The sequence below is a fragment of the Danio rerio genome, chromosome 6 (assembly GCF_052040795.2).
Source record: "Danio rerio strain M-AB ecotype USA chromosome 6, GRCz13ab, whole genome shotgun sequence".
Classification (NCBI taxonomy): domain Eukaryota; kingdom Metazoa; phylum Chordata; class Actinopteri; order Cypriniformes; family Danionidae; genus Danio; species Danio rerio.
The window spans coordinates 51190812-51204869 of record NC_141026.1 but is presented as its reverse complement, the minus strand read 5'-3'; the positions used below and the strand labels follow the sequence as shown (position 1 = coordinate 51204869).

General features: G+C 33.9%; 1 protein-coding gene across 1 annotated transcript in view; it reads left to right on the top strand.

Annotated features, from left to right (window-relative positions):
• tspan2a (tetraspanin 2a) overlaps positions 1 to 14058 on the top strand; it is a 39920-nt gene that overhangs the window by 22934 nt on the left and 2928 nt on the right. Inside the window, 5 exon segments of the mRNA NM_001018150.1 lie at positions 7866 to 7963; positions 8726 to 8800; positions 8877 to 8960; positions 9045 to 9101; positions 11438 to 11521. Of these exon segments, the coding sequence (NP_001018160.1) occupies positions 7866 to 7963; positions 8726 to 8800; positions 8877 to 8960; positions 9045 to 9101; positions 11438 to 11521 (398 nt within the window).

Sequence of the window (14058 nt, the reverse complement as noted above, 5' to 3'; positions counted from 1 at the left end):
GAAATGTCACGCTATAGAATGGCTCGTTATTGTTGCACATGTTATAGCAATCCATATAATTCTTCTTCTACTTGTGTGAATGTATATTCAACTCGAATAACATAAAAAAAAATATTTTTGAGCCAGTTTAAAAACATAAATTAACTGGAAATGTCGTACTGTAAAAACACTGTCTTGCTCCAATCTCGCATAAAACTAATTCTAACAGTCCTTGCCGGAAATGACATCAGCATCATTTTCGATATTTATATGAAACCTTAATTAAGTAGAATTATTTATCAATTTCTTTATCAAAAATTGCTTATCTCACATCAAAATAAATAAATAAGTAAATAAATAAATAAATAAATAAGCTCTTACATTTATTTTTGAAAAGTTTAGCCTAATTATTAATTATTATTATTTGTATATTGAATTGTGTAATGTGTAGAAAATATAAATGAATAGAGATATACGTACAAATAAAATAAATAATGACTTTGAAGAGAAGTAAATTGTAGGTGCAATTTGCCGGTTGTCCAGCAGGTGCCCTCATAACTCTGTCTCCTTACGATGCACTTAAGGCTTTACGATTACTCCAGAGCACTCGTAGATCCACGAAGATTTTCAAGTGCTACTTAAGTTACGATGCTTTTGGGAAACAGACCGTAATATTAAGATCAGTCGTACGATCATTTCTACGAACTTCTTAGGCTTACGATGCTTTTGGGAAACGCAGCCCTGGTCAGTTTTGGTTTCAGTTTGCAATTTAACGTTCATTCTTTTCATTCTTCTGCGATTACCTAATACTTTCACTATAAACTACTGTACGTATTATATGCATGTGTTTGTCTGGTTTTCACTACAGGTCATTTAGGTGATCTCTTGGGGCTTATATTTCAAAGTCTAAAGCTTGAGTAATCTGTTATTCTGTTATTATCTGTATATATCTGTAATATATCTGTTATTATTCAGTAATCTGAATAATGTTTAAAATGTGTTGAAAAACATGGTAAACAGCAGAAATATTTAAGAAAAAGAATCCCAAATGTACAGGAAGGCTAATCATTTTGTTTTCAATTGTGTATGGTACAATTTTGTACTATAATTTTGTTTACACTTTAGTTTAAGTAACAATTCACATGATTTACTGGTGTATTACCTGCATATTATTAAGATAACCATGTGACTTTGTTACCTTACAATGCTAGTTTTGTGATAAAAGTTCATCTCTGCATTAAGAAAAAGATAGTTTGTCCTTATGATTTTTAATTGAAATCTGAAAATCAGCTTCCTGTTTTTATGTAATTGGGTGTGGCTAACATTCTTAACCACGCCCCTCTAACTCTTAGTTTTGACAGCAAACAGAAATGTTGAGTAGGAGGAGTCTGTTAGGTTGTAATAACTTTCCCCAGACCCTTTCCCAATCTTTCTAAATGAAATACCTACTTTACTCCATCCAATCAGCTCACAGTAGAAAGCAAGCCACACCCACTGTTTTCTCATTTAATATTCCGTTTCTCTATGAACTGCATCATAATACGAAAAAAGACAGTCGCAGCTTCCAGTTCATGCGTACTTTAACAGTTTATTAGCATTAGAAAGTATGATCTTATTTTACTTTTCTAATCTTACAATCCCTAAACCTAATTAGCTGTGCCTTACTATTAATAACTATTAATAAGCAGCTTATTAGTAGTTTATTGAGCTAAAGGTCTAAGTAAATAGTTTGTAAATAGCATGATTTGTACATTAAAATAAAGTGTGACTGAAATTTATAGCTACATGTAGTGTGGATGAAAGTCTTTTCTGAAACATAGTGAAACCAAAAGTGCGAACAACGGTTGTTTTTATTTGATAACACTGATGTAAACATACACTCAATCCTTTGTTAACGAGTGGAAACGGGACTGAAACATTAAACCACAGTTAAGCAGCAGGGGTTGTAGCAGATTTAGCTCCATCAGACGCTCAGATTCTGCTCTTTTTCCATTAATTAGCATAAGACTCTAGTCTAAAGTCTGAAGTGTCGAGGGAAGGCAGTTTTTCCGCGAGGGACATTACACCATCCTAGCTACGGCAGTCTCTAGTGAATCTGGCACAGCAGTGTTAGTGCCCTGCGTCTGGAGTGCCTGAATTGTTGCTATGGTGAGTTAATTGGCAAGAAGAGGAGAATGACAACAAGATCATGAAGATCCTGTAATCTTCAACGTCCAAAATAGAGCTGAAATGTTATGTCTAAACTAGGTTTTTTGAAGAAAATTAGAGAGAGGCTTGTTTATGCAAAACCTGCTCAGTCTGACACAATGCTGAAGTGTCATGCCAGGGCACTGCTATTCAAAAATAGTATTATATTATATTATATTATATTATATTATATTATATTATATTATATTATATTATTTTACATTATGCTATATTCTATTATATTATTTCATATTATATTATATTATAATATTTTACATTATGCTATATTCTATTATATTATATTATTTTATATTATATTATATTATATTATATTATTTTATATTATATTATATTATATTTTTTATATTATTTTATATTATATTATATTATTTTATATTTTATTATATTATATTATATTATATTTTTTATATTATTTTATATTATATTATATTATTTTATATTTTATTATATTATATTTTTATATTATTTTATATTATATTATATCATTTTATATTTTATTATATTATATTATATATTTTTATATTATTTTATATTATATTACAATATATTATATTATTTTATTTTACATTATGCTATATTCTATTCTATTATTTTATATTTTATTATATTATTTTATATTATTTTGTATTATATTATATTATATTATATTATATTATTTTATATTATATTATTTCATATTATATTATATTATATTATATTATATTATATTATATTATATTATATTATTTACAGTCAAGCCTAAAGTTTCAGTCTTGACTGTAATAGTAATAATAGTTTTTGTCATATTTTGTTTCAATATATTTGTATTCATTATATTTATACTTGTTTTGCTGTTTAGCAACAATAGCAATAACCACAGCATTAATTATAAGAATAAGTAAAAAATAAAAATGTATGTCGTTGCTTTTGTTTGTAATTATTGTGGTATGCAAAGTAGCAATAATTTATTGGTAAAATATATATATTTTTATTATTAAAATATACAAAGTGTACATTGTTATATATATATATATATATATATATATATATATATATATATATATATATATATATATATATATATATCTGTCTGTCAGTCTGTCGGTTAGTCTGATTATTCTATCATTCATTCATTCTATTTAGTGTATGTTTGTTCTTTCTATCGATCTTTCGTTCTATTTACTGTTCGTTCTGTCATTCGTTCTATTGTTGGTTTATTTGTTCGATCTATTTTTTGTTCTGTTGTTTGTTTGTTCTATTTGCTGTTTGTTCTATTGTTCGTTCTATTGTTTGTTTGTTTGTTTGTTTCATCTGTTGTTAGTTTATTCTATTGTTTGTTTGTTTGTTTGTTCTATTGTTTATACTATCATTTTTTTATCTTTTGTTCATTTTATTGTTCTATTGTTTGTTTGTTCATTATAATCAGGGCTTGACATTAACACCTACCAACCCGCCAAATGCGGGTAAATTTCAGCTGTGTTCAGCTGTTAGACAGACACTCCCACTAGCCAATTTGGCTGGTTGGAAATAATTTTTAAATTGTAGATTTCTTAAAAGCAGGGTTCGACAATAAAGATGTCCCAATATTTGTGCAATTGTGATCTTAGAGTTCCCGCAAGCAAAAGAAAGCAGGTGAATACCGAATAAGAGGATGATCACTAGCGCACACAGGTGATTTGATGCACGCGACTGTTAAGAAACGTGCACGCTCCCATTTACTTGTGCGAAGTAACCGTGCCTAGGAGAAATGCTATCTATCTATCTACGATCCATCCATGATTCGTCTGAACTGAAAATCCATCAAATCTGAACTTTTCTTCACAGGCGATGTTTGCGCTGTACTGGTTTGGCGTCTCAGGGTAGTGTTTGATCTCCTGGGGTCTGTACGTTTAAAACACAAAGACTGTTTGTTTCTGTTGAGACGAGCCTTTGACTGTAGATGTGGTGGGGGGTGCATTTCACACAGCCACAGACTTCCTTATGCAGAAGATGCAAAACACAAGCGCTGCAGTGAGCTGATGTGTTTTTGAGTAGGACGTTAGTTTGCATCGAGAAGGAAAGCACCTACAACATTAAGAGCGAGTTTGATTTCCACCATCTGTCAGGAAAAGCCCACAGAGCCTTTATAAAATTAGAATCAGCCACTTTCGTTCTCTGTCATCGAAAACGACACCTGTGTTTATACTTACAAACCTCAGTGAAGTGCAAAAGTTGAAATTCAGATAAAAACAGAGCATGGTTATATTATATTACACATTGTAGAATAATAGCACAGGCTTGTTTGAGGAGCTTGCAATATTCATAGTCTAATAATTCTGTGATTGGTGTTTTAAGATTTATTTTTTTAATGACAATCGCTTCACTAAATTAACTAAAACACGTGTTTAGAGTGCAAAAGCACTTGCTGGATTGCAGTTAAAATAATCCTGTAATATAAATGATAAAAGCAAAAAGTATGTAATGTAATGTGTATTTATACAGCACATTTATTGTGTATGGCCATACACCCAAAGCGCTTCACAATCATGAGGGGGGGGTCTCTCTACACCATCACCAGTGTGCAGCATACACTTGGATGATGCGAAGGCAGCCACAGGACAACGGCGCCAGTGCGCTCACCACACACCAGCTATTGGTGGAGTAGAGAGACAGTGATAGAGCCTATTCGGTGGATGGGGATGATTAAGAGACCATGATGGGCCTATAGAGGGACTTTGGCCAGGATACCGGGGTTACACCCCTACTCTTTCACGAGAAGTGCCATGGGATTTTTAATGACCACAGAGAGTCAGTACCTCGGTTTAACGTCTCATCCGAAAGACAGCGCCCATTGACAGTTTAGTGTCCCCTTCACTTTTAGTGGGGCATTAGGACAGATCACAGGTTGAGCGCCCCCTGCTGGCCGCTCTAACACCACTTCCAACAGCAACCTAGCTTTCCCATGTGGTCTCCCATCCAGGTACTGGCCAGGCTCAGCCCTGCTTAGCTTCAGTGAGTAACAGGTCTTGGGCTGCAGGGTGATATAAAAAGTATGTCTGTTTGAGTTTCTGGTTTTCTATTTTTAGCATATGATGATACAGTTAAAGACTTCATTATTAGCCTTCCTGTAAAATTTTTAATAAAAAATGTCCCAAGTGCTGTTAAATGGAGAAACGTTTTTTCAACACTATTTTAAGCATAATAGTTTCAATAAGTAATTTCTAATAACTAATTTCTTTGCCATGATGACAGCACACAATATTTTACTAGTTATTTTGGAAGATACTTAATTGGTTAATTAGCTTAATTGGGTTAGTTTGTAAGTTTGTGGTTTGTTCTGTGGCCAATCTGAAAAAAATTCTTAGGGGTGATAAAAATATTTATGTTATTTAAATGAATAACTGCAGGCGAAGCAGTGGCGCAGTAGGTAGTGCTGTCGCCTCACAACAAGAAGGTCACTGGGTCGCTGGTTCGAGCCTCGGCTCAGTTGGCATTTCTGTGTGGAGTTTGCATGTTCTCCCTGTGTTCAAGTGGGTTTCCTTCGAGTGCTCTGGTTTCCCCCACAGTCCAAAGACATGCAGTACAGGTGAATTGGGTAGGCTAAATTGTCCGTAGTGTATGAGTGTTTTACTTTGTAAAAACTTGCTGGATGAGTTGGCGGTTCATTCCGCTGTAGCGACCCCAGATAAATAAATCTTAGAGCAACACTGTGCTTTTCCTGAATTAATCTGTTTTTAAGTTAATAATTTCAGCCAATAATTCAGTGACATATTTAAATATTCAGTCACTTGCTTTATTTTTATTTAAATTAGCCGTATCGACTATTATTGATCCACACCAGGCCTAAGCCAAAATAAACAAAAACACTCTCCAAACTATCCTGTAATTTTCTGTATAGAAAAAATCTGTTTTTTGGTCAGTGTTGCACACTACTGTGTTGATTTTCACCAAATAGTGTGTTTTCAACCTTTTAGGGCCCTTTTTTGATATAACGAAAGGTTGCTTTTATTCACAGAAATGAACAGTGGCACCTTGACAATATATTAAAACATTGTCTTGAAAACAATAATATGCCTAAAATATTACACTAATTGCATAAAGTACTCTTTATAGCAGATGGAGTGTAAATCAAGGGTAATTTTTAAGCTAGCTTTACCTCAAAAGCAACTACTGTATTTTATAGCTAACGTTACATGTATATGGGCGGCACAGTGGCTCAGTGGTCTGTCTGGTCAGAAGGTCGCTGGTTCAAGTCCTGACTGGACCAGTTGGCATTTCTGTGTGGAGTTTGCATGTTTTCCCCGTTTTGGCATGGGTTTCCTCCTGGTATTCCAGATTCCCCCACTGTCCAAAGACATGTGCTATAGGTAAATTGAATAAACTAAATTGGCTGTGCGCGTGAATGTGAGAGTGGGTGTTTCTCAGTACATATGCTGGAATAGTTGCCAGTTCATTCTGCTTTAGCGACACCTGATAAGTTTAAGTTTTAACAATACAATCATATTAATACCCATAACACTACACCATAATAGTACATTAATAAACAAAAGAAATTTAAATAAGAAGAAAATAAATAATGCTACTTATAAAATAATTATAAAAACAGGGCACAGAAGCAAAATGATCAAATTAAATAATATTTACAAAATCCTTTCACAGAAAATATCAGTTTTTACACTTTTTTTTTTTTTTACTAAAAACATTTTAATGCAGTAATTAAGCAATTTAAGTCACAAAGAAAGTTCTACAAATTAGGTAATGATGAAGAAAATTTACATTTGTTCAGAGATGCAAAACTAGGGCCAGTGGACCAAAGTTCCACTGGATCCCATCTGATAGGAGAGGGAGAATGATGGGATGGTTTAGGTATTGTCATTTTAAATTTAATGTAACCTTTTATTTGTTTGTTTTATTGTTAAGCTACACCAAAAAAAGTTAGCTTTAATTAAATGTTTCAATTTAAATGCTGTAGTTTTAGTTTAAAATGTACATACGGTCACATGACGGATAGAAGACAATGCAGAGACTTTGCAGAGCAAATCAAGGCAAAGGTAAATTCTGCTTGACTAGTGTATCCAGCACTGAACTCCACTGTGTTATAAATGTGATTGTTTATGTTTTTATTGCAGTAAGGTGTCATTACTGCATTAGTTAATACGGATCAAAATTATGTTTTCTTAAATATTATAAAATAAATTAGGAAATTATCTGTAGCAGCTGTAATGTAATATAGTTTGGTATATATTTATCTTCGACCTACGGCTCTCAATGATATTTGGGTTTAGGCCCTTCGTACGGTAAAGTTTTGGCACCCCTGCATTTGTGAATATAATATTTATCCATCAATGTAAATTATTTGTCTATAAAATCTATGTTATGTCTATCATGAAAAAAGTTACGAATTATATCACACATGGCAAAATCAATGTTAAACTTACATTTTGATGTAAAAAATAAATAAATAAATAAATCAGACCAAAACACTTTAACATGGGCATTTGACAAAAACATGATCAATCGGTTTGACACTTTAGCTACGAAAGATACAATTTAAATTGGGAATATCAGATTTAGACACAATCTCGGTTGTATTTACAGTAAATGTTCACTGTTACAGTCATCACGAGCAAATGATCTCATCACACTGAAGTGTTCATGCCATCGTGTGGTCCTGAAGTGAACTGCATGCTAGGTTTGACTGATCTCTCTGTTGTTTTCAGCGGTGTATATCCTAATCGGAGCAGGTGGGATCATGATGATAGTGGGCTTTTTCGGCTGTTTCGGGGCCGTGAGGGAGTCACAGTGTCTTCTGGGATCGGTGGGTAAGAACTGTGCAACAGGAAATCAACAAACACACCTCTTTGATGATTCTCATCTGCTGCTTACTCCAAGACTAAATATTGTGTCTGCTCACTTTTGTTATTTATACAACAACACATCTGCCCATAAGAAACTTTTGGATAACACTGATGCATTTAAAGTCAACATGAACTCAGAATTGATCATTTACTTTATAATACATGTAAGGCCTAACTCTCCTGTATGACCCTAAATGTATGATGTTTAACAGAGCAAGGACGTTTTCACAGTATTTTTTTTATAATATTTCTTTTTTCTGGGGGAAGGCTTTTTTTGTTGTTTGGCTGTTAAAACTTTAAATCAATTTTAAAGTTATTATTATTAGCTCTTATAAGAAATTTAACTAAATTTAACTATTTAAAACTATTATGTTTAATGATGTGTTGAAAAAAAATCTTCTCTCTGTTAAACAGCTCTTGGGAAATATTTTTTAAAAGAATTAAACTTTCAAAGGAGAGCTATTAATTTTGCCTTAAACTATATATATAGTTATATGATCAAAAGTGCCCCTGCGACGCGACACACACTTCGTCCCGCCCTTCAGCAGGCGCACGACAACACTGATCTTGAGTACGTGTGCTCAATCCCCCTCCCCCGCTTTACAGTACGTGCGCAACAACACAGCTGATTAGAATGCGCGCGACAACACCCCCTGTGATGTGATGCTGCAAATTTTGCAGTTGAAACTGAAAAACTAAAGTCTCTTTCCTTCTGTGTTTAGTTCTTCGCTTGTCTCTTGTTGATCTTTGGCGCAGAAGTCGCTGCTGGAGTCTTTGGCTTTCTCAATAAAGATCAGGTATTTAACACATTGTATTTCTCGGTTCATTGAGCATAACTCTGAAGTTAACTGATCCTCACACGTGTGTTTATAGATCATTAAAGAGGTCCAAAACTACTATGAGTCAGCTACAAAGATGGAGAACGGAACTGTTATCACCTCCGCGTTTCACTCTGTGGTGAGTCGAGCATTGGTGTTTCTAGATTAATGTTATTAATGAAAATCATCTGTACCCATAATAATGTTTATTCTTGTTTTACAGCTGGATTGCTGCGGGACCGAGTCTTCTCCGATTGAGACGTGCACTGAAGGCAATAAAGTATGTTCAAGTTTATTTTATTGCGGTAAAATCCCACCAATCGTGATTGTTCATGGCCAATTCTGATTTTATAAGCACTGTGGCTCAGTGGTTAGCACTGTCGCCTTACAGCAAGAAGGTTACTGGACCAGTTGGCATTATAGTGTGGAGTTTGCATGTTCTCTCCGTGTTCATGTGGGTTTCTTGGTTTTGAGAAAGCAAGAGTGTATGGGTGTTTACCATTTACCAGTACTGAGTTACAGCTGGAAAGGAATCTGCTGTGTAATCATGCTGAAATAGTTGGTGGTTCATTCCACTGTGGTGACCCCTGATAAATAAGGGACTAAGCTGAAGAAAAATGAATGAATGTTCCAGACCTTTGACATTGATACATTCAGATTTTGGCCTTTGAATTGAGACTTTGAGAAGCTCCATAGCAGCGCTGCTGCTGTGTGGGTTTAAATGCATCAATGTATTTATATGTATGCGTGTGATGTTTTTGATAGAAGCCTCTTCACCTAGCTAGCATTTGATATCCAGAAATATAAATACATTGAAATATAACAGGTTTTGATCAGACCTCATATGAAATTGTAACTTAAATATTTCCAAAGCTGCTGGTTAGCAGAGAGATTTTTAACACGTAACTGATTTCTTTTCTCTTTGCCATGATGACAGTACTTAATATTTTACTAGAGATTTTTCAAGATACTAGTATTCAGCTTAAAGTGACATTTAAAGATTTTATATACTGTATGTAATGTAAACTACACTCACTGGCCACTTTATTGGGTACACCTTACTAGTACTGGATTGGACCTACTTTTGCATTTAGAACTGCCTTAATCCTTCATGGCATAGATTCAACAAGGTACTGGAAGCATTCCTCAGATTTTGGTCCATATTGACTTGATCGCATCACACAGTTGCTGCAAATTTGTCAGCTGCACATCCATAATGTGAATCTCTCGTTCCACCACATCCCAAATGTGCTCTATTTAATTGAAAAGTGGGGACTGTGGAGGCCATTTAAGTACAGTGAACTCATTTTCATGTTTACGAAACCAGTCTGAGATGATTCATGTTTTATGACATGGTGCATTATCCTGCTGGAAGTAGCCATCAGAAGATGGGTACACTGTGGTGTAGGGGGATGGACATGGTCAGCAACAATACTCAGGTATGCTGTGGCGTTGACACGATGCTCAATTGGTACTAATGGGCCCAAAGTGAGCAAAGAAAATATCCCCCACACCTTTACACCACCACCACCAGCCTGAACCGTTGTTGCATGTTGTTGGCGCCAACTTCTGACCCTACCATCTGAATGGGTCAGCAGAAATCGAGACTCATCAGACCAGGCAACGTTTTTGCCAATCTTCTATTGTCCAATTTTGGTGAGCCTGTGCAAATTGTAGCCTCAATTTCCTGTTCTTAGCTGATCTTCTGCTGCTGTAGCCCATCCGTCTCAAGGTTGGACATGTTGTGCATTCAGAGATGCTCTTCTGCAGACCTTGTTTGTAATGAGTGATTTTTTGAGTTATTGTTGTCTTTCTGTTAGCTTGAACCAGTCTGGCCAGTCTCTCCTGACCTCTGGCATCAACAAGGCATTTTGCTTCCACAGAACTTCCGCTCACTGGATATTTTCTCGTTTTCGGACCATTCTCTGTAAACCCTAGAGATGGTGCGTGAAAATCCCAGTAGATCAGCAGTTTCTGAAACACTCAGAACAGCCCGTCTGGCACCAACAACCATGCCACATTCAAAGTCACTTAAATCACCTTTCTTTGATATTATGATGCTCGGTTTGAACTGCAGCAGATCCTCTTGAGGTCTACATGCCTAAATGCATCGAGTTGGTGCCATGGGATTGGCTGTTTAGAAATTTGCATTAACAACAAATTGGACAGGTGTACCTAATAAAGTGTATATATAAGAAATAAGAGTTGTTCCTGAAAAACATATTTAATACAAAAAAATATTTAATACAAAAAATAATTCCTTTGTTTTTCATCCTTTGGACAATTTAAAAAAATTACCTAATTATTTTGTCTGCAATTGTAATGTTTCAAATGTAATTTATTTCTATTGCCATCATTATGGCTGTTTTCAGTGTCACGTGATCATTTGAAATATTATAGAAGCTTTTTTACTTTTTCTCATGAATTAAACTTTGTAAACCTTTTCAATTTCAAGAGTAATTTTAATTCATTTAAACATTTGAATATTAACCTTAATAATATTTGTTTGCTGTAGTACTACACATTTTCTTTGTGTGAGTTTAAATAGTTTTGCTGAATGAACATTTCATTGAATAAACTCATCTGGTTAAGCGTGTGTTTTTGCCGTTGTTGCAGGATTGTGTTCAGGCTATAGAAGATTTCTTCAATGAAAAGCTCTTCATAATTGGATATGTTGGCATTGGCATCGCTGGAGTTATGGTAATGAAAATGTCTTTTAAAAAACACTTTTTGTAAAATGTTTGGCTTGAAAAGTTGCAGCTTTAAAGAAAATGTTCATTTTTACAGAAATGGTTATAATATCATTAATATTTAAAAATTAATATTAATATTAACATTATATTTTAGGTTTTTTGAGCTTTCAAATCAGTTATTTTATGCCAAATATAGTGTATATCGCCCCACACAAGTATCCAGGTAAAGTTAGATATAGTAAAGTAACATAATATTTGTCATTATCTCTGACACTGGCAGAAATTGATTGATCCTTTAACAAAACAGAGTTTTGGTTTATACATATTTGGATATAAAATGACCCTAATATGCTACATGACCATGGCAAAAAGGACCACAATGTGCTGCATGAATATGTCAAATTAACATATATGTCATAAAGATTGTAAAATAAAATCGCACATCTCTTCCAGGTCAAAAAGGGCTCCCAGTGCATATGTAAAAGTGCATCCAATAGTTGTTAACGCAGAATGAAGTGTGTTTAAAGTAGGCATGGGCTGGTATAAGATTCGGACGGTATGATAACCTTGGATAATAAATATCACAGTGTTGTGATTACTGCTCTAAAATAATTTGTTTTTAAATGTCTGGGCAAAAAACAAATGCTTTTCCCTTTTGAACAGAATATATTTTATTTTGTGAAAGATTTAAAGTATTTTGGAGCAGTAAACATGTCAGGCTGGATAATGAAAATAAATCATTGACTTCTGCTGTCTTCATTAGTTTCACAAGCACAGATTTCTTCACAATTTAAGATGGCATCTTTGGATATATTTTCTGCTGGAGATACTATTGTCTTAAAAAAATGTAACATTACACATACCTTTGGAACTGTATTACAGAAAATTTTGGCAGTTTTAAAACCTTGACTATCCAAACCACAGTCTACCTTGAAAATGGTTATCGACCCATGCCTAGTTTGAAGGGCTTTATTCTGCAAAAACAGCCGCCCTGCATGTACTTATCCTGCTTATTACACAGGTCTTGCCACAAAACATAATTATTAGACGTTGTTTTGGGCCTAATATTTATGAAATATTTTATTAAACGCAAAGCTGACAGAAACAGAATTGAAGCTGAAGCGGCACATTCAGCCACAAGATGGCGTTAAACAGTCACAAACGCAAAGCTGACAGAAACGAAACTGGTGGAATAAGGCACATGCTAGTTTACAGATTATTCAGTCACAAGATGGCGCCAAACAAGCAGATACATGTGATTGTAGATGCAAGTATGGATTTAAACGCATTTGCTTACATAAATGTCTGGAGGACACCAGAGTCAAACAGATTAGCTTTCCATGTAATGCACTCCTTTTCCAAATTTGTCACTTTCATGTAAGAAACGGCCCTGCGACAACTTTCCCACAAAAAAACACATCACAAAATAACTTTCCGGATTACAGTGAATATGCAATTATAACAAGATAATGTGAGTGTGGCTACAGCTAAATTAATAGCAAGCTAGCTGTTCACAAACTAACTTCAACACTGAGAAGATAAACTACGACATATGACAAATACATTTACATGTTGAATACATTCAAAACACAAAAAAATCAACCAATAAAGTACACAATTAAACCTAAAACAGTATCAAATATTCGTCTGCCATGTGGAAACTCAAAATATAAAACAGCTCATTGAAAATAAGCACATCTACATGAATGGGATGAACATTTCTTAAATTAACATGGATGGCTCATATTATTTACAAAGTAACAGATTTTGCAAAGTGCTGTGACAAGCCTCCTTTACTTTCCTCAAGGAAACATAATATAAGAAGATATAACATCTTCCCTAGACATACAGTTGAAGTCAGAATTATTCGCCCCCCTGAATTTTTTTCCCCTTATTTCAGTTTAACGGAGAGATTTCTTTCCCCCAACACATTTCTAAACATAATAGTTTTAATAAATCATCTCTAATAACTGATTTATTTTATCTTTGCCATGATGACAGTAAATAATATTTGACTAGATATTTTTCAAGACACTTCTATACAGCTTAAAGTGTCATTTAAAGGCTTAACTAGGTTAATAAGGTTAACTAGGCAGGTTAGAGTAATTAGGCAAGTTATTGTATAACGATGGTTTGTTCTGTAGACTCTTGAAAAAAATCCATCTTAAAAGGGCTAATAATTTTGTCCTTAAAATGGTGTTTAAAAAATAAAAATTGCTTTTATTCTAGCCAATATAAAACAAATAAGACTTTCTCCAGAAGTAAACATATTATCAGACATACTGTGAACATTTCCTTGCTCTGTTAAACATCAATTGGGAAATATTTAACACTGTAAGACCTGACATTTCAAAAAAGAGTCAGAAAATTCAGATTTTCTGGTTCTGGGATGTTTATTAAACCATTAAGCAAAATAAAAAAAATAAAAAAAATTGTCATATACATTTTTTTCATGACATTTATTTTGTATCCCATTTGATACATCAGGCAACTTGTTGCTCAAAACAATGATGATTTTAATTACAAAAAAATAATTTTGCCCTT